General features: G+C 50.8%; 1 protein-coding gene across 1 annotated transcript in view; it reads right to left on the reverse strand.

Moving 5' to 3' along the window:
- The window catches only part of ADAMTS17 (ADAM metallopeptidase with thrombospondin type 1 motif 17), a 343,010-nt gene that overhangs the window by 3,262 nt on the left and 318,367 nt on the right, over positions 1 to 21,381 (reverse strand). Inside the window, 4 exon segments of the mRNA XM_042943087.1 lie at positions 701 to 878; positions 14,835 to 14,987; positions 19,399 to 19,469; positions 19,472 to 19,602. Of these exon segments, the coding sequence (XP_042799021.1) occupies positions 701 to 878; positions 14,835 to 14,987; positions 19,399 to 19,469; positions 19,472 to 19,602 (533 nt within the window).

Consider the following 21,381-nt stretch of genomic DNA (forward strand, 5'->3'; position numbering starts at 1 on the left):
GGGTCATCCTGCAGAGAGAATGTCCTGCCTGAGGGAGGTCTCTGGAGCATACCAAGGAGGTGTGTGCATGCAAAAGCCCGGGGTGCCCCTCTGCCAGTTCAAAGACCCTCCAGTGAAGCAACTTAGAAACCCTCTTCATTCTGGCTGTGTTCCAGTGTTAGGGAAAGGGGCTCTGGGTAGGAAAAGATTCCTCAGGGATTTCTATTTGGAAAAGTGGACACCGTCAAAAGGAATCACCAGATTAGTGTTAAATGCTCCTCTTCTCCCTCCTGTGCCACTGAATTAAATACTCCACCCTATCAACACCTCTGTTTTCTTCTCAAGTGTTAGCTTGGGGAGCATCCCATGCGAACGTCACCGAGGCTTCGTGAATGTCGCCCCAGCTCCTTCACTTCTGGAAGAACGCACCTCCCTTTGCCCTCCTCGTGCACAGGAGCCCAAAAACATTGACTGAAGACCACCCTCCCGTGTTCCTCATTGTTGGCAGAGGGACTAAGCGGGACGCTTGAGCCGTTGTTGTGTTTGAGGTTGCCGCTAGCAGACGTCTTTTTCGTGACAAGGAACGAAATTCCACCTCTGAAACCTCTAACCTTCTACAGAGCTGACAAAAGACCTCTTCAGGGCTCAGCTAGGGCCCAAAGGGGGCTTTCTGGCTTACAGAACTCCCACCTCCCCACCCCAGAAACCGGGGGCCACTCACCGAGGCGAGGGGAGGTGATGGTGTTCACGTTGATCTTGTCATTGCAGACCTCCTGGTGGCACTGTCTGTAGGCTGCTGGCTTCGAGAGGGCGGGGCACTCGTTGCCATGGCGGCCGGTGACCTTGTGCATGCACTGTACTACGCGGGACTGGAGGCCCTTCCCACAGGTTGAGGAGCACTGCCAGACACAGGGACAGCCTGAGCTGGGGGCCTAACCTACACCCAGGAGTCCTTGACAATGGCTTTGCAATGCAGCTGCCCCTCGGTGTCATTCCCAGGGGCTTGGAATAATGCAGGACAAGGGGCTTCACTGCATCCCAGGTGTCTGACAGAAACCTGCTTCGAGATGTTACGGACTGAATGTCTTTTGTCTCCCCAAATCCCTAACTCCCAATGGGATCGTATTTGAAGGTGGGGCTTTTGGGAGGTAGTTAGGTTTAGATGAGGGTATGAGGGCAGAGCCTCCATGATGAGAACTGTGTCTTTATAAAGAGGAAGAGAGACCAGAGTCTGTCTTTCCCCCGTGTGAGGACACGGCCAGGACACGGGCCCTCACCAAGAAACAAATCTGCTAGCACCTTGACCTTAGACTTCTCAGCCTCCAGAATCATAAGAACTAAATGTCTGTGGTTTAAGCCCCTTAGTCTATGGAGTTTCACCCCAGCAGCCTGAGCTAAGATGCAACACAGTTGCTAAAACATTAATGTATGAGGCCTGCATTTCACTTCCCACCCTCCCTACTCCCATTCCCAGCAGAGAGCTGGGCTTTTGAAATCCTTGAGACAGTGGACAGGGTGGCCTGATGGCACCCAGGAGGCACTGGGCCTGATGACCAAGTGGGTCTTCCCCAGTGCTTTGTGCTGTGGGAGGCTCTGGGGTCTTTGCCTGGTCTTGGTTGTGGAGGGGAGCTCAGGCATGAGTGGGGTCAAATTTCCCGCAAGCCTGGAGGGTCGGGGCTCAGAATCAAGGTGGAGAAAACGAAGCACAATCTTTTTTTCGCATCACAGAGTCAAGGAATCTCATACTGTTTGTGGCTGACAGCTTTAACTCAGACACCAAATCCCGGGCTGCTGGTAGACCTGGGTTTGCTAAAACCCGCCTGGCGTAGCTCAGCAGACATCCCAGGTTCCCAGTGAGCGGACTCGGTAGGACTTTCCCAAGTCCTGTCTCTCTTTGCATCCCTTTAAAGTGCTCCACAGGGAGACTGTCAGCGACTCAGCTCCGCCACCCTGATCCTGCTCTTCGAACTCCTGGGCACTTGCACGCTCTCCCAGGGGCCCTTGGAACTGTCTCTCCAATAAGCTGGTCGCTTCCAGCCAGAGAGCCAGGTTCCTATGCACTTTCTCCCCATCTGGTGTCCCCTAGCGCCCACGCAACCCGTGATTTATGGGGTTCTGAGAGCACTCTGCAAAACTTTAATAAAGCAAAGGCCTCAGGTGCAATAGCCCAGCTGGAGTTAATACCGGCACCTCGGGGTGGAGAAAGGAGAGCGGGGCCTGCCCTCCGAATGCCACATGCGGTGACGACGCCAGGTGCCGTCCGGAGAGTGTGCCTCCCTGTCTCCTCCCCTTTGGGCCGGACCTTGGCCTGTGCTGGAAGGAGGACCTTCCCTCCAGGGGTCTGCGAGGAGTCACCAGGCACAGGCTTGATGGGAGACTGCTGGTACCATTTGTGACCATGTGGGCACTGTCTGCTCCGCAAAGAGCTTTTGTGTGCCAGGTGAATTCCTCTGCAGAATCATGTGGGGTTTTTGTTTTTGTTTTCACTTTAGAAGGATAAAGAGGCTCAGAGGGAATGGTGCTCTGAAGGGGTCTTTGCAAATCAAAAAGGAGGTGGGAAAACCACAAGTGACACCCACTGTGGGCTCTGGCATGTTCAAACCAGAACAGGCACGCTCCCCAACAGGCAAGGCGGGCCCCAGGGCCCCCGCTTTGTGTCTTGCTTCACATCCTATCTTCTGGATACACTAGGCATGGGCTGCTTGTGGGCTTGAGAATTCATTGTGCATTAATGGATGCAGATTTCTGGGCCCCACCCTAGACCTTGGGGGTTGGCACTGGAGCACAAGGGAAGTTTGAGGGCTGCTGAGGTGGAGGAGTGAGGTCACATGAGGAGGTCCCACCAACAGGAGACCTTAAACTTAGGACGGCTGCCATAGCAACAGGACTTATACCTGGGGGGCCTCTGGGGGGGCGGGGAGCTGACAGCAGGTTGGGATCTGTTCTTGGGATTACCTGGTGAGCTTCTAAAAACCTCGGTGTCCCAGGACAATCAATCAATATATGTAGAAGGGGCACCCACAACTGAGAACCTCTGATTTATCCTGAACTTCTGCCCAGTGGCCTGTGTAGTGGAATGAGCTCTCTCTTCTTACAACTGAAGTAGTTGAATATTCATATACAAATACCGTAAAACCTTGGATTGTAACTTGTTCTTCTAGTGCTCTGCAAGATGAGCAAACATTTCTAATAAGTTAAAATTTTTTTTAATGTTTATTTATTTTTGAGACAGAGAAAGACAGGGTGTGAGCAGCGGAGGGGCAGACAAAGAGGGAGACACAGAATCCGAAGCAGGCTCCAGGCTCTGAGCTGTCAGCACAGAGCTTGACGTGGGGCTGGAACTCACGAACCACGAGATCATGACCTGAGCTGAAGTCAGACGGACACTCAACTGACTGAGCCACCCAGGCGCCCCTATTATATACCTTTAAATATGAATGTGTAACTACCTGAATAAATTATATAGTTTATGGAGACATTTGACTAGTCCACCTATACCATTAAAGATTTTTTATATGTAAGGTGGTTGTAAAATCAAAAAAATAAAATAAAATCTACTTCCTGGGAAAATGGGATTACCATGTACTTGGGACCAGATTCCTGTGACTATTTGGCACTCAACTGCCTTTGTGAGGAAAAGAGGTATCTGCAGACTGATCTACAAGTGACATCAACATCCTTTTTCTCATCGGATCTTGACTGCACCATGGGCCTTGGAGCCACCTGCTATAGGAGACACACCCGGAAGGAAGAATTAGGAATTACGTGTCTTAATATTCCTTGGAGAGGGGGACCACCCAGGGTGGGACTGGTGGTGGTTGGGGCCCCAGGAAACAGCACAGCCTAATGGAGAAGGTGCCTAAAGCTATGTCTATCTTGCTCCTATGGCACCCCCTGACCGCGAGGTACCCAAAGCCCTGCTGGCTAGGCGGTCGGCCAGGGGTGAGTTACTTCCTGGCCAGGAACCTCAGGAAGTGTTTCGATGTCTTTTGCAGGTGTCATTATTATGTACGTAAAAATCAGGGCAAGAACTCAATCCTGTGGGTCTATTCACACCAAGCGCAAAACTGACAAAGGTCTCTGCCTGAAAATGATCAATGACCATTGTAAAACTCAGGTATTCAGGGTGACCTTGATGGATGGTTTCCTCCTCTGAAAGTTCTTAGTCATGTTTCACATGCTCTGGGGACAGGAGGTTGGGTGGGGGCAGGGAGAGCATTCATGATGTCCCCCTGCATATGCAGATGGTATGTTTGCTTATCCTGTGGGTTTGCTTGTAAGGTTCCATAATAAGGTGGAACATTCCACAACAATCTAGAGGCTGCTGGCTACTGAGCTCAGTGGGGGTGTCTGGTCCAAGGTCACACGGTGAGTGAGTGGCAGAGGAGGGATAGGACCCCAGCTGCCCCATTCCATGGACCAAATTCCATCTTCCTGTACGAATTACAGCTTGCACTGGTGGGAGCCTCTATGGGAGCCAGGAAATGAAAAGCTAGGTCACTGCCCAGGTCCACTTCTTATTCATTATCTTTCCTAGTATGGGTCATTGGCCTTTAATTTCCCAGTCTGGAGAAAAGAACTGCTCCATGAGATCACGGAATTCTCTCCAAAGATCCCGCATAGAGACTCAAGGGTCTGTTCTCATGGCTCTCCAGCACCTATGTGAAGCCGGGCAGGGCCAGGTGACAGGCTGGGGGCCGACCCTCCGCTGCTGTGGGGGCATGTAGGGACCCTGCAGGCCCTGCCCCTCATAGGGATTTGCCTCTCAGATTAGGCTGGGCTAAATTTTAGCTGGAGTCCTAGGAACTCTGCTGTTCCCACAGCGGTGGGCTGTGAAAGGCCTGTACTCATTAAAAAGAACTTTTGAGAACCTTAGAGCATTTGCTTATCCACCTGAATTGTGTGTGAGCCAGCCCCACAGAGGCTGCTTCAATGCCTCAGGTGAGAAGACAAGCACGTAACCAAGTGGCAGGTAAAGAAACTTTCATTTCAGTCCAGGTGGTGTTAAGCCTGCCCGCCCCCGCCGAACACCCATGGGTAACCACACTCTCCCCGACTGGGGTTTTACTGGGGACAGAGCCATAGGGGCAGCACAGGCCTGTCAGCATATTCCATCCCTGCTTACTCGCTGTGTGACCTCAGGCAAGTTACTTAACCTATCTGAGCCCCAGTTTTTTCATTTGTGGCTTGAGGATAATAAAACTCTCCTTGCAGAATGATTTAGTGATTAGAATCACTTGGACGGGTGACCAGCAGGGAGTCTGGGAGAGAGCGAGCCCTCAACAAGTGCTGCTATTATTATTAACAGTTAGCGCTTGGACAAGAACAGAGAGAGCCGACCAGGGAGTCCCTCAAGCCCAGGAAAACACACTGAGTCACTTGGCCAACTTGCTTAGCTCTCCATGGGGCGGCCATGCCCTGCCTGGCAGAAGGCCGCCACAGACAGGTGTTGTGGGGCCACCCTTGCCCGGCTCCTGGCCCTGATCTGGCAGCTCAGCCAGATGACCTCTGAGAGCACAGTTAGAAGCTGATTTGACCCTGAAGACAAACGTGATTGCAGACAGGTCTGAAGGGTTGCTTTGAACAGCATCCCGTTGTATGTAACTTGAGCTTGCTGCATTCAGGATAACACAGGCGCAGACAATGGGCTCCATCTCTGTCTGCCTCCCCTCGGCCTCAATTTTAATTAAACAGTGAGGAGACCACAGTGTCTCCAGATTGCACCGGATTAGCCCCAAGCATTGCTGTGAAGCCATTTTCAGGCTCTTAAAATCCAAGCAAACAGATCTGTAAAAAAACGTATCTGGTCTTGTTAGAAGCACTCTTTCACTGTTGGGTATTTTTTTTTTTTTCAGGTCGCTCATTACGTTAACATTTATCGTGACTCCCTGAGACTCGGGAAACAAAGATAGAAATGGAGCAGGGATAAATCCAGCAGAAAAGCTCCCTGCCAGACGACCTGAAGCAGGGTCAGCCCCCTCCCCAGCAAGTGGCCGCAGCCGCACGTCAGAGACTAGGCTTGGTGACCCGCCACCGATCTCAGGGCCCTCCCCTGGCTAGGATGGGGAGTCAAAGACACTTGCAGCGGGAGTTTCACTGGAAAAGCAATAACAAAATCAAAAGTTCTGGTGCACAGAGAGCAAAAGGTTCACGGCAACAAAGAGAAATCTTCAACTTGAATTTACTCATGGGCTTGTGGTGTTAGTTCTGGTGTGGCTATGAAAAAGAGGATTCCCTAAAAGAGTGGGAAGGCCTGTGGTCCCTCAGACCCAAGGACACGGTGGAAGGCTTCCCGCCTCTGCTTCCTTGATGACAATGATGGTGACAATAGCAGTAATAGCAGCCAGGTCCACCTTCTGCATGCCCGCTGAGGGCTGGGCCCTGGACTTAACGTCATTCTCGTTAGTCCTTGTTAATCATTCTACTACCAGCGGCTGTGGCCAGGGCAGTGCTCAGAACATAGTAGGTGCACAATAAACACACACCAAATGCGTGAATGGCACCACAAGGAGCACAGGACTGCCTTTCAGAGAGGCCGAATGTGAGGCTTAGGGCGTCCATGTGACTGTTCCCCAGTGACAGCTCCAGGCCCCCCACCCGGCCTCCTCCAGGGCCACACCGCTCCCCGGAGGGGAGGATCCAGGTCTCTGTCACCCCACAGAGGCCTGACCCTGATGACATGCTCCACTTCGGTGAGGACTTCCTTCTCTTCACTTCTCGCAGCTATAAAATCACCACTATAAATAACACGGAATCCCAAAGGGGTGTTTTGAGAATTAGCTAAAGGAGGTTGTAAAAACCTCAGGAAGGGGAAAACGCTGCAGGAATGTTTGGTGCTTGCATGAGCCCGGGGTTCCGACAGAGTCGGGGAGGGGGGGGCGGGTGGGCTGGCTTCCTCCCCGGGGCTCTGGGGTGAGCAGGAGGCTTGGCAAGGGGGAGCCCTCACCCCGCGGTGTAACGGCCCCCACGTTCTCCCGTTCTCCCAGAGCCTGGTGTCTGAGGGGCCAGCCCGCCCCCGGGGCGGGTGTGGATGGCAGAGAATGAGGCAGGGGGTGGGGGAAGAGAATACCCTCCAGATAAAACTCCATTTTGTGTCTGAGAGGCACTTGGCTGGTGAAATGTCAAAAGCTCTTCAAAAGCATTTTTGACAGATTTTCCCCCGACTTGGCATTGAGCAATGCAAACATCGGAAGCTGTTGAAACCTGAAATAGCAGGTTTTAAACAGTAATGAAAATCCCCACTGTCTTTGCTCCAGCCTTGAAACTGGAAATGCTTTCTTAGACACACACACACACACACACACACACACACACACACACACACACACCCTTCAACTCATACTCCCTCACAAACTGTTTTTCCCTTCTAGCCTCAGCCTTAGCTTCGGGTTTCCCCCAAGTCTCTGAATTTGCAACCTGGCGACCTACAGATTCTGGCTGGGCCACGCCAGCCCGGGAGCCAGAAGGCCAAGTTGACTCCCAAGGAACTGCAAGAGCTCTGGACTGTGCTCTGTGAGCCCGGAACACAGGGGACTCTGCCTGGCCACTCTGTGTGTCCTTGGGCAGAGGCTGTTATCACTCCGGTAGCTTAGCTCTCCCAGCCCGTCAGTGACTGCGCACAAGATGCTCCACCCCGCTGGAGGAGGCCGGCCCAGGAGCCCAGCAAATGCCGCAGCAGCCCCTCTCCTGCCTCCTAGCCACGCTGTTGCCATGCGCACACACCGGGTCAGGGCACACACTGTTTTATGGGACCTGAACCACATTCAAAGAGCTGCTTTAAGATAACACACATTTGATAGGCCCATGGAAGAAATGGGATTCCACCAGAGATCTGTGGCTGCAGCAGAAGACAATGGCAAAAATAACGAGATGATGATGATGATAGAAACAAGCACCTCCCGGGTGATCTCCCTGTGCCAGGCCTTGGGCTAAGTGCTTTTACAGATGCCCTATAGGGGGGTACCCCTAGACCCAGCTGACAGAGGGTGATGCTGGTTCAAGTTTACAGGAGGCCACAGCCCAGTGGGGGGTGTGGACCTGTGTCATCCTGACCGTCTGCCCTACTTTAGGGTCACTGACGTAGCATGTGTTGAAACAAAAGTGTTCCTTAGGGGCAGCATCTCCTCTGATTCAATGACTAGGTCCAGGTAGTGGTTAAAACCCAGGCTGCAATGCAGGGGGAGCCACCCCCTCTCTCGGATCCCTTGCTCCACACCAAGGCAGCTGGTTTGACAAAGGGCACCACTAGGTGAATGGACGGGTCAGAGGCATCAGCTATTATTCAGCTCACTTCATGCAGGCACCTCTCCTCGAAATTTCCGATAACTCTGCTGCTCTACAGGAAGCCCATTTCTCTCACATGAGCAGGTATGGGTCCTGGACTTTTCTCTGCAAGTCCACGACCCAGTGGCAGGCTCTGTTCACCCACTCAAAGTGCTCCACACCGAGGGGGTATTCTGCCCTCTCTCCCTTCTGCCCCTGCCTGAAACGCGTTGAGATCTGATGACCTTCCTTTCATTGGCTGCTTATGCTCCTCAGAGTAATGTCAAATAGAGAGAGAATTGGCTTATCTCTCTCTTTGCCCACAGTGCTGGCTGCCCGCTGGCTGCCCCAGAGAAGGGCCCCGATATCCCCAATGTCTCACATACTTCCTCTTTGATGTGCAAGTTTCTTTTAATAAGGACTCAACTTTTTATTTCACAAATAAGGGTAGACAACGTGTAGGACCGCAGATAGAGGCAAGGGATTGCCATTATGTCAATGACTGATACAAAGCCCTTGGAGAGCAGGTTTAGATGGGGGGTGGTGTGGAGAGAGAGCAGGGAGATACTTGACTTGTTTTTTTTGGGAGGGGGGTGGATCAGTCAGTTGAGTGTCCGACTTCAGCTCAGGTCATGATCTCGCGGTTCATGAGTTTGAGCCCTGCGTCGGACTCTGTGCTGTCAGTGCAGAGCCGGCTTCAGATCCTCTGTCCCCCTCTCTCTGGCCCTCCCCCGCTTGCACTCTCTCAAAAATAAATATTAAAAACAAAGCAAAACAAGGGCAGGTAGACACTTGACTTTATACCAAGCATATGCCTATGACGATTAGAGCTGCAGGCCATAGGTCATCTCCTACCCGTTTCAGGTTAGGAATCTAAGCCTCTGAGGTTATTATGCACCTGGAAGAAAGGTGAATTAAGAGCCAGAAGGCAGGGACCAGACTCTTAGCCCTGCTATTTTGTAGCTGTGGGACTTTGGGGAAAAAAGCCACATCACCACTCTGAGTCAGTTTTCTCATCTGTAAAATGAGGACGGGGTCAAATGAGATAATATGAGTGAATGTGCTTTGTAAATTTTAAAGCACTGGTGTATGTCAGGGGCCACTGTCACTGGTCCCAACAGGAGCAGTGTCACCCCCTGCCAGCATCCCCATCCACAGTTTTCCCAGGAAGAGGCTGCCTGGGTCCCATAGCACTGTGCTCATACTGGCCCAGTGGGACTCAGGGTGGCCTTCTGCAGTTGGCTCCCTGTCGGTCTGTACCTTGTATGGGTCACTATCCACTCTCATACCCCCAGGGCCCAGAGCGGGTTTTCTGGCACAGATCGGGAGCTCAGGAAATGCTGGTTGAATCCCAGAGTCTTGGCTGCCGGCCCCCAGCTTGGCAGGCAGGCCAGCCTTGCAGAGTGGGGAGTGGGGTCAGACCCCACCAAAACAGGTGCAAGCTTTGGAAGTGGTGTGGGCTGGAAAACAAGCCCCTCTCGCGATGCAAGGTCTGTTCATTGCTAAGGCCGTGGAGCTGAAACCCCCATCTCCCTGCCTAGAGCACAGTAAGGCCTCCACCACTGAGTGAGAGGCTCTCCCAGACTTCTTGGGGGTCTGCAGCTCACACACTCTTCATGCTTATTTCTTCCTTTGACCTCCTATGGCCCCTGGGAGGTGCTGTGATTTCCACATCAGTCTGGGGCTCGGGTGTGAGGGGCACACCTGGGGCCTGACTGAGGCCTTGGAGTTAGACCAGCCCCCTTCCATGGGACCTTCGCAGGCACCAGGAAGTCAACGGTCACTTTGATCTCTTCAGTGAAAGGGAACAGCCATACTCTTAACACAGACAGCCAACGGTTTTCTTTAAAAACACCATCCATTATGATCCCTCCAGAATAATTTGTTTCTAATTAGAAACATCCCGTCATTTCAGCGGTGATTAATGCCTCTGGTCTTGAAACTGAAACATCTCAACTTTTGATCAAAAGTCATGCTATTCTAGAAAGAAATGCGATTTCCTCCTCTCCCATTTTAAGTGACGTCTCCCTCCCCCCGGGTTGAATACCCAGCAGTTAGCGGGTGAAAACAATGATTTGCACAGATCTGGAAATAGCTAATATCCCAGGAGGGTAGCCAGCTGCAGGCCATTTTTCAAACATGGCAGAGCAGTAATAATGCCCTCAGCAGGGATGGGAATGTGAAGCCTGTCCCTCATATGGGACCCCGGTTACGGTTCAGTCATTTGCTGAGGCTGGGGGAAGGGGAGGGGCCCTGCCTCCCCCAGGTTCTGGGTGTTGTTCTCAGGCACCCTCACCCAGCTACAGGAAGGGATGGGTGCCAGCCCCTTCTCAGGGTGACTGGTCCTTCTTATTTCAGTGAGTGCAGGATGGCACCGGTGGAATGTCCATGGACTGGCTGGTCCCTCACCTCCCTGGAGACGGCTTATCTTTCTCAACGGCACCCGTGGGGCCAAGTAACAGGAGACTGCTTGGATGCAAAATGTCAAAGCTTCCAGACACACTGATGCCCTGACGGCCCTTGAAATTCTATTGACTTTCCTTTGGGGCAACTTGTGTGAAGCCTTCAAAGTCTGGAATGTGGGGAGGTTTGGAGGCTGGTTACAATGGAGAGGGTTTAAAAGTGCACTGACCCTTGGGGCAACTGGGTGGCTCAGCCAGTTAAGTGTCCAACTCTTGATTTCTGCTCAAGTCATAATCTTGCGGTTCGTGAGTTCAAGCCCTGCATCCAGCTCTGTGCTCACAATGTGGTGCCTGCTTGGGATTCTCTCTCTCTCTCTCTCTCTCTCTCTCTCTCTCTCTCTTCTCTCTCTGCCCCTCCTGAGCTTGTTTTCTCTCTCTCTCTCTCAAGAAAATAAACTTAAAAAAAAAATGCACCCACCCCAGGCATGCAACAAGGGGATGGTGCACAAGCCGCAGAGCAGAGACAAGATGTTACTCACAAAGCACATTTAGTCTGAATAAGTGAAAATGTCAGGGTAAGAACCATCCAGTGGAATCCACCAACACTGACCTGATCACCCAGTGAGAGAGGACAAGTATCCCCACGGGATCCTTTCCACTTCTCCAGAGAAGAAATGGGGAAAAACCATGGGCAGATTTCTATTAACTGTACAGATTTCTGTAACTGTGCATGCCAGCCCACCCAGGGATGGCGGTGGCAGGAGGGAGTGGTGGTGAGGCAAACAGGGTGAGGGTCCCACGGCTGAGTTCTGTGCTGCTCCTGCCCCACCACACTTGCTCCCAATATGTTCATGCATGCACAGACTTCCAGTTCAGTGTCCGTGATGAATTTTCAGCTTGGGAGAACGAGCCTGTGCCTGGGTCCTGGTTCTGGCCAGATGTGCTGGGGAGGGGGCCAGTGGCACCCACAAATGCTGAGTACTCTCCCCAAAGGCTCTGTGCACCAATCAGATGCCAGAAGATACCAGCCCTGGATGGCAGCCGAGATCATTCCGTTCCATTATTCTTTCTTGTTTTTACTTTCCTTGATCAGGGATAACTGATCAAGCTGGCTGTGGTAAAAAGTGGGCACGGTGGCCTTCTAATGCCTTCCTTTCCAGAAAGCTGGGAGGTGTTATTCGCCATGGTCTGGCTACTAGAGAAGCAGGCCAGCTAACGGCTCTACCTGGTGGGCTGTGTGTGGGAGTTGGCTGGACCACATACCAGCGTCCTCAGCCAAGGAAGTGCCCCTGAACATCGGAGGAGGGAAAGCCTGAGCTACTAGATCTGGGGCAGTGCCGTGCTAAGCTTCTCAGGCACTAGTCACATTCATTTTCTGGTGTTCTGCAGCTCCTAGTGCCAGGAAGCTCATGGTACTTCAGGAAACAAAAGTGTCCCTCTGGTTCTCAAAACCAGATGGCCATAACGGCTGGAGAAAGCCAAGCCCTGGAGAGCCAACGAACATGTGTAGGGCATGCTGTGGCTCAAAGGCACCGTCACGGGGACTCCGCAGCCCTTCTCGTTCTGTGTCCACTGGTTGGATTGAGCTCTGAACTGGGGTTCAGGAGCTTGGACTCTGCCAGAGGGGTGTGGGCACGCCACTCAATCTTGGAGCATCTATTGCTTCTTCAGTGAACCAGGGCTAATGACCCTGGCTGCAGGCCACAGGTACAGAGGTAAACCTCAAAGGGGAAACGATGCCAAGTGCCCTCAGACCCTGACGGGTGCACACAGCCCAGGCCCTAACTGACCACTCCTCCCCTCTGCTTCCTGCGCAGGGATATCTGTGACCATGGAAGCCACCCATCAGTAGCACAGGATGCACTTAGGGTGGTGACCACTAGGACCCTTCCAATTTCCCGAGTATAATGACCGCTTTATTCCAATCCACACCTGGACTTTTGGAGTCCAGATGATGTTACTTTACTATGTTGGGTAGTTGTCCCTCCACATCTTCTGACAGTTCTGACATAGGACACCCACAAATGTTTTCTTATTGGTTAGAACCCAAGCTGTTGATAGCCTGTTTATGTCAAGCTGGGTCTGACATGCTTGGCTACGAGACGGTTTTGGGTATGGTTGTATAAAAGCCTGGGTACTCCTACTGATAAGACAAAGTTAGATGAGATCAGAACGGGTTAGTCCTGGTGCCTGTGCCTCACAATGGTGTGAGCCCTTGGTGATAGGTTTGGGGCAGGAAAACGGGCTGAGATGTCCAAGTGCTGAGTCACATATACTAGCACGTTGAAAGCTCGGAGCGTCTCTGCGAAATGGCCAGGGCCAGTGTTAATGATTCTCCATTTCAGAGATAAAGAGACTGAGAGCCAGACAGATTAAGACACATTAAGTGGTGAGTCAGAGCTGTAACTCAGCCCCTTGACGTCTTTCTCACAGGATTCTAGGTTCTAATGGCACTTTTTTTTTGTTTGTTTGTTTTGCAAGAGCCTTCAAGTGAAGTTCAAGTGAGACTTCTTCCAATGATAAGACTCATCCTGGCAACTCCATACTAAGCGTTATTACATTCATGGAGAAACCGGACCTACTGGCCTCGGTTCTATTGCTCTGGTCAGATTTTCTGATCAGGGCGTAAATAAACAGGAGGTGTTTTTGGTCGTCCCCAAATTCGCAGTTATCCAGATGCTGCATTTCAGCACAGACAGCAAACTGGAACCGGAAGAATTTGGCTTTTATGCACTCCAATAGTTTGCAGGAATTTGTATTCAGACTTGTGGGAAGGTGGCCATTTGGGTACCAGATTTGGGGAAGTTTTGCTTTCCAATAGCCAAAGCATCTCTCCTTCCATAAAGCAGAGGCACAAACCAAGAAAGGTACTGCCTGGGCCAGGCAGGTAAATCAAAATGCATAGTGGCTGGAGGAGCCTGGGGAGAGGCTGGAGGACCAGGATCTGGGGGAAGGTACCAGGCCTGCTTGGCCCCAGTTCGTGGTGGCCACATGAGGACGCAGGCCACATTGCCCTGTTGCCAGATTTCCAGACAGGGGCCCATCTCCAGACTTTCAGGTGGAATTGTCCTGTTTTTAAATGTTAGTAACTAATTCTAAAATGTTTAAGACATTGTTGTGCAGGCCATGCAAACACCGGAGGCTCTCGGGCCATCAGTGTGCAACCCAGGAGTGAAGAGGCATCGAGAGAAACAAACAGGGAGTTTTCAGTTGCTAAGACCAAAAAGAAACACAAACACACTCTAGGCTGTCATTAGAAATTTTCTTAGAAAATCCGACATTAGCAAACGTCACTAGAAATTCTATAGCTGTTGGGGCACCTGGGTGGCTCAGTCGGTTGAGCATCCGACTTCTGGTTTCAGCTCAGGTGGTCACCTTGCAGCTTTGTGAGATGGATCCCTGCATCCCATCCCAGCTTTGTGAGAATCCGCTTGGGATTCTCTCTCCCTCTCTCTCCGCCCCTCCCCGACTCCTGCTGTCTCTCTCAAAATAAACAAACTTAAAAAAAAAAAGAAATTCTACAGGTGTTGGGAAAATGTTCTTTAGAAGGTGTACTGGCTGGGGCTCACATGTGATGACTTAGCTCAGCCCCTGGTAAACAGGCTTTAGAGGTAACAGGTTGAAAGATACCAGGTGAATGAGCAAAAGAAGGGCTAAGCAGGAAAGAAGTTTTTATATCGGGTTTACATTCCTGTGCTATTTAAGCCTCTCTGTCCCCCAGGGGTGCAGGCCAGGCTCTGGAAGAAGGCTCTTCCTTTCTGCCACCCCCAAGGCTCATACCTATCTGCCCCTGCATCATCCAGGCCCTCACCCAAGGGTCCTGAAGTGAATGGAAGTGTTGTTTGCCCATGAGCCCCCTCCACATTTGCCTCAGCCAAGGCTCCTGTGTGTTCACAAGGCTTTTGCCATGGCCGGCGGCCAAGTCCCCCGCAGGATGCTGGGGCACAGCCAGCACGCAGCACAGGACAGCCAACTGGCACCCGGAGTACCCTGCTTCGTGCTGCGGGGGGGCATTCGGTTTCCTTCCGACTGCACACAGCCTGGGGTCACTGGCAGGTGCACAGCTTGGAGAGAAAGCGCACTTGCCTGGGTAGACTGGGACCGCCTCGTTGAATCGAGGCGCGTGGTGAGATCTGAGCTCCTGTTTCTAGAGTTCCCTGCAGGGTGGAAACGCAGGCGCGCTGGACTCACCTTGGACCAGTCCCCGGTTTTCCACTCGTAGCAGCCTGAGTAGTCCTCGCACGCCTCCTCTGCTTTCGGCCTCATGGACGCGTCGCATTTTCCTTGCGAGTTGGTGCACGTCACAGTTCGCTTTTGGGTCCCTTTACCACAGGTGGCAGAGCACTGCAAGACACCGGTTGGATGTTTAATCTGGTCTGATTCAGCTCAAGTTCATCAATGCTTGTTAAGTCGCTCCTATGTGCCAGACCCAGTTCTGGGGACACAAGGGTGAAAAGGATCCTGGTCTTCCAGAGTCTGATGCACCTGGTCCCTTATGTGACTCCAGATAAGTGGCTGGTGATAGGGGGAGTAGGGAGAGCTCAGGGGCACCCAGAAGACCAAACTAAGAATTTAGTGGCCTGCTGCCAGGTCCCAAAGACCAATGCAGTGAGTGAGTTCAAGGGGCAAATGCTGCTGAGGACAGACACCAAAGCAAAGATGTGTGAGGCCCCTGGCTCCTCCCGGCTGGCCTGCAGCTATATGCACTCTGTCTGGACCAGCCTGGGGCAAAGGCACAGGTCCAGGGTGGAGAAGAGGGGAGACGCAAAGCCAGGCCACAGGTGACTTTCACGTCAGGCAGGTGGCAAGCTCTTGCAGAGAGCCACAATGACTGTTTTAAGCATGGATGCCAAGAGTGTGATGGAGCCATGTTCCCTGTGGCATTTTACTTTACTTCTTGGGAGACACTTCGAGAGACAGTGTGGGGACGGGGCCCAAGTAGGGCCTGAGGAATGACAAATCATGGGTGAGTCCTGAGAGAGGTCAAGATTCCCATTCCCCCAGGCAGCAAGATACACTGAGTTAGGGATGAGAGATGGAGTGACAAGATGTAAATAGTGCGGTCCTGCGGGGTGTATCTGGAGCCTTCTCCCCGTGAGCTCAGGGAGGGACCTCGCCTGGGCTCAAAGAGGGCTTACCCACCTCCACACCAAGCAGAAGGAAGCCCAGGCAGATTTGTGACCTTGGGAGGACAGGTCTGACAGCGTGCATGATCTGGCCAGCAAGAGGAGACGTGGCCATAGACCCATGGAGCCCTCCCTCGTATCTGCCGGGTGCGGAAGCCCTGTCCCCACCACGTAAACAAACATGGAACTCGTGGTGACAGGGGGCTGAAGGCGGTGTTCTGCCAAGATGTACAGACACAAGGAAACCCAGGCTGCCTGGGAAAGTTCCTCCCAACTGCTGGGTCCCAGAGCTATGGTGGGGACAGCTCGTGAGTGTAGTAGCCCCAACATGGAGCCCTAGCAACGTGAATGCCTCTTTCATACTTGCTTGATTTATCAGAAATATACAGCAGTGATATTCTTGAGCTACAATAAACTTGATTTTTAAAAAGTTCTACTGTGTCCCCTGAAAAAATGCACATAGAGATCAAATGTTATTCTTTATATTTCCATTATTAATGTTTACCCCAAAATGTTATTTACCTTTATTTATTTTTTTAATGAATTCCCTGTCCCATTTAGCTCTCTGACAGGCCCCTTGGGGTTCTTCCCTTCCCTTCCCTTCCGTTCCCTTCCGTTCCCTTCCGTTCCCTTCCGTTCCCTTCCCTTCCCTTCCCTTCCCTTCCCTTCCCTTCCCTTCCCTTCCCTCCCCTTCCCTCCCCTCCCCCCCCCTCCCCTCCTTTCTTCCCTCTTTTCTTTTTGAAACTCAGACTGGCTTGTTTTAGAAGAAATATATAGGCAGGGTCATGATCCCACAATTCATAAGTTTGAGTCCCAAGTTGGGCTCTGCACTGACAGCGAGGAACCTGCTTGGGATTCTCTCTCCCTCCCTCTCTCTCTGTCCTTCCCCCACTTTCTCTCTCTCTCTCTCTCTCTCTCTCTCTCTCTCTCTCTCTCTCTCAAGGTAAATAAAGAAACTTTAGATGAAATACACAGGCTTCAGAACTGGTCACCTAGCAGGGAGCTGGACAGCATGAGTATTTGGTCCTGTGCATGGGTGAGGGACAGCTTAACAGGACCTCAGATACAAGGAGTCGGTCTATGGCAGGTGTTACCTTCCTGGGCAGGCTGGGTTGTGGCCAGGAGGGCTGCTGCAGGGAGCCTGGGTTCCTGAGTCGACCTTCAACTTCTTCTTCTCTGTAAGGTGATGCTCCATGACCATTTCATCAGCCCCACCCTCACCATTTGACGTGTGGGCTCCTCCCTGGCACCGGCACCCACACCACTGGCTCTTTCTCCAACTAGAAGCCTACTTACCACTTATGCCTGAGTTTCTGCATTGTCTTACTCTATTCTGTGTTCCCTATCCCTTTCCCTTGAAGTTCAAATGCTAATGTCCAGTCTGTTTCTTTACCAAACCCTAGCTCAGCCCTTCTGACCACCAGCATTGGCTGGAAGCCTTAAGCCTTGAGAAAGAGGCAGCATTGCAGGTGGGGTTTCCTCTGGGGGACCTAGGAGGGCCATGTTCAGTTTCTCCCTTGGCTTCTGATCCAGGGATGGGGACCAGAAGCCCAGGACAGGAGAGAGTCACTATCTTTTGCCTCCTTCCTGGTTTCTGCTCCTCATTCTAGCAAAGCTGTGAAGAAGGTGGGGTGTAGACAGTAAGGGTGATCAACACTGCTGGCTGAATAAGGGCAACCTTGTTGATCAAATACATTTCTCTGCCATCAGAAACGTAAACCCATTTGTTTCCAGAAGAAATATTAAAGGGGTTGATTCAGCATGTGGTGAAGTAGTAGAAATACGAGTTTGGTGAGCATCTCATGAATGGGGGCGAGATTTGATTCCAAGTTCAATGTGCAGAAAGATGCATTTGGCTCAAGGCTGGGCTGAGCCAGAATTAGACTGATTGGTACAGATGCTATTTCAGCATTAGGATCACATATGCGCAAAGATACAGATGTGAAATTAGAGATATTTCTTTTTTAAAAATTTTTTTGCATTTATTTATTTTTGAGACACAGAGCACAAATGGGGAGGCAGAGAGAGAGAGAGAGAGAGACAGAGACAGAGAGAGACAGAGAGAGACAGAGAGAGACAGAGAGACAGAATCCAAAGCAGGCTCCAAGCTCTGAGCTGTCAGCACAGAGCCTGACACAGGGCTTGAACTCACAAACCGTGAGTGAGATCATGACCTGAGCCAAAGTTGGACACTTAACCGACTGAGCCACCCAGGTGCCCCTAGAGATATTTCTTTAAATCTTGCTTCAGTTGTCTCACCTTTTTCAATCTGGTATTCTTTAACACTATGGTGACAGTTGATAATGTCAGGTTTGGTTATTTTGGTAAGGACTTTTTTTCTCTTTTTTCTATGAGAAAGAATCCAAATGGAAAATGTACGGCTTTGATCTGATTACAGTGTAAATCTTGTTTGGATCAGGAGTCTGGTGATCAAGGATCTTAGGCTCAAGGTGGGTTGGGGGAAGACTGCATTCCTGCCTCTACCCCTCCAGCAAGTAGCCCCCCTCCCTAAAAGAGGTCCCTTGAACGTTTAACTTACAAACCTTAATACATGTAAAAAAAATCAAAATTTTAAACTCTCTCTTTTCTTTAAAATATAATAACGGGCAGGTTAAAGACTCAAGTCTTTAAATGGGTACATGTTAAGATCCGTCTGAAAAGTAATCCCCATTTCAGAGCAGCCAAGGGCAGACTTTTCGTTCATTAAGAATGGGGGGAATACTTTCTTATTCAAAATAATTCCAACTGTTTGGCAATAAAAAGGAACTTTAAAAATATTTTCCACACTGAAGAGTGTCTTGGATTTAGCCTTTCTGACTTTCCTAGAACACATTTGATGGGGGATCTGAGGGAAACTTGCCCTTTGTTCAGCTATTTTTTTGTTTTATGGCCAGTCAAAATCATTAATGCAAAGTCAATGCAAAGCCTTGAAAGATGATATTACCAAAGATAAAATATTTCCAGAATCACTCTTCAGCCTAAGTTAAAACTTAAGGCTTAATTGACCTCTTTCCAACATGTTTTATGGCATGAGGTGTGTGATTCCAACCTGCGCACTAAAAACTGTCCCTTCCAGCATCTGCTTGTCTCTTACAATCTACAAAGACTGACACAGAGTTCAAAGAAAGCCTATGATACCACCTTACCAATCTGATCACACTAAAGTTCAAACGTGTTGAAAGAAAATTAAAAGATTGGTCAGTTGGTCTGTCTGTCTACCTACTTATGTCCACACCTACCCATCTATCCATCCATCCACACACTCATCCGTCCATCCATCCATCTGTCCATCCGTCCATCCATCCATCCATCCATCCATCCATCCATCCATCCAACTTTACATGAGAATTGTCATAGGAAATGGGATCAAACTGTGATATATATTATCAAAAACGTATACATGATCAAAACCACATTATCCATGCTTCCTTTAGCCATATTGTTATCTCAGATGGAATTTAAGAATATGTGACTAGAATTCATCTTTTGGTTATCTGGGGGTTGGCGAGGACTGTGATATGTGGTATTGAGTCACAAATACCATGGAGGGAAAGGCACCAATTGGGTGGTGGACAAGGCACAGAGGCCCTGTTGGTGGGTTCAGCACTGGCGACAGCCCAGGCACCCACCTGTGACCACTCAGACGCCTCCCAGATGGACAGGCAGTCCTGGCCTTCACAGCTCTGCACTGGTGCTGGCCGGGGCCCGGGCAATAGAGGGGCCGCGTGGTGACATGTGTGCCGTTCTGCAGCTGGTACACGCAGGTCACCTCCCGATGCTGGATGCCCTTCTCACAGGTCGCTGAGCAGGGGCTCCATGGGCCTGCCACCCACCTGTCCAGGAGGAGGAAAGACAGTGAAAAAATAACTGGGTGGAAAGGCCAGTTTCCCCGGAGGGCCTTCTGGACAGATCACGGCATCTTGGGTCTGTAGTGTGAGAGAGGGAGATAGACTCAAAGAGCTTTGCAATCAACTTTAGAAATAATTCTGAAGTATTAGGGCAGAGGAAGCCACATGAGTTGAGTAGTTCAATAGCTTATTCAAAACAGAAATCCTTCTGCACACAACACCTCTATGGTTGATTCAATTATTGCTCCCAAGTGGTCACTCTCCTTGTAGCGGGATTCCATATCCCACCCACTGTCTATGACGTGCTTTGTTCAATGGGGTGTGAGTGGACATGAAGCTGGCCATGTCCCAGCAGAAGCTTTGAGTGTGATTATGTGGTTTGGCTCTGGTTCTCCCTGTTTCCTGCCCTCTGCCATGAGAGCAGCAGGTCCCAATACAGGGGATGCTCCAACAGCTGAGCTCTGTAATAACGTGACACCATTTGCTATAAGCCACTGAGATACCGGGCTCATTTGTCACTGCAACAAAACCAGACTGGTATAGCCTATGACAAGGGACACTCCAGGGCCAGCTTGAACACACCAGGACCAGGTACCCCCTGCTTTTCAAAGAGTGGATAGCCCTTTTGGGTGGGGACTGTCACTCTTGAGGAGGCAACTTGTGGGCTGTAACAGAACTGAGCTGTTGCAAGTGCTTGACTAGAACTTGGCCTACCTGCCTTATCTTTCAATGACCCCGGTTCTGCCATGGCTCCTGTTGGCCTTGTGGTGTTGGAAGGAAGCTGAGCAGTTGTAAATCATGATTTCTCAGGACACCGAGTGGGGCTTTGAATGGCCTTTTGGGGACACAAAAGGACTCTCTCCTGTTTGGTCCCTGCATGAGCCTCAAGTCCACCTAGTTCCCAGGAGCTCCCATATTAACAGAATGGCTCAATCTATGCCCATGTCTGATAAACACACTCCTCTTCATCATCATCGAGTCCTAAGTTGCTCAAACCAAATCTGATTATGCTATCCTGTTGTTTAGAAATAACAGCAGTGTTGGGCACCTGGGTGGCTCAGTCGGTTAAGCGTCCCACTCTTGATTTCAGCTCAGGTCATGATCTCAAGGTTTGTGAGATCGGGCCCCGTGTCGAGCTCTGTGCTGACAGTGCAGAGCCTGCTTGAGATTTTCTCTCTTCCTCTCTCTCTGCCTCTCCCTCATTCATGCTATCTAAATAAAACACTTAAAAAAAAACCCTAAAAAAATATATCAGCAGTGCCTTTCCACAGGCAGGTCCTTGGAGGGACACTGGATGGTGCCTCCCCCCCAATTCTTCTCCAGTTCTAGCTTACTTGCTCATTCACCCATCCTAGCATGGCACATTCACTGAGGGCTTCCCATGTGCTGGGCACTGTCCTAGGTTCTGATGATGAGGCAGTGAACAAGACAAGGCCCTGCCCTACAAATCTTACCATCCTAATGGGAACAGACAGTAAATCAACAAATGTATACAATAGAATATAACACAGTAAACTATATATAACATATATCATATATGAATAGAGGAGATGCCACATGGTAGTAAGTGCTTCAGAGAAAAGTAGGGCAGTGTAGGGAAGGAGGGGGAGGAGGAGGGGGGTGAGCACACAAGTTGGCAGGGACAGCCTCACTGATAAGCTGACGTGTGAGCAGAGCCTGGAAGGAAGCGAGAGAGTAAGCAGAGAAGACTTCCAGGCAGAGGGCACAGTGGGTGCAAAGGCCCTGGGGAGGAGTGTGCTGGCA

The sequence above is a fragment of the Panthera leo genome, chromosome B3 (genome assembly GCF_018350215.1).
Source record: "Panthera leo isolate Ple1 chromosome B3, P.leo_Ple1_pat1.1, whole genome shotgun sequence".
NCBI classification, from domain to species: Eukaryota; Metazoa; Chordata; class Mammalia; order Carnivora; family Felidae; genus Panthera; species Panthera leo.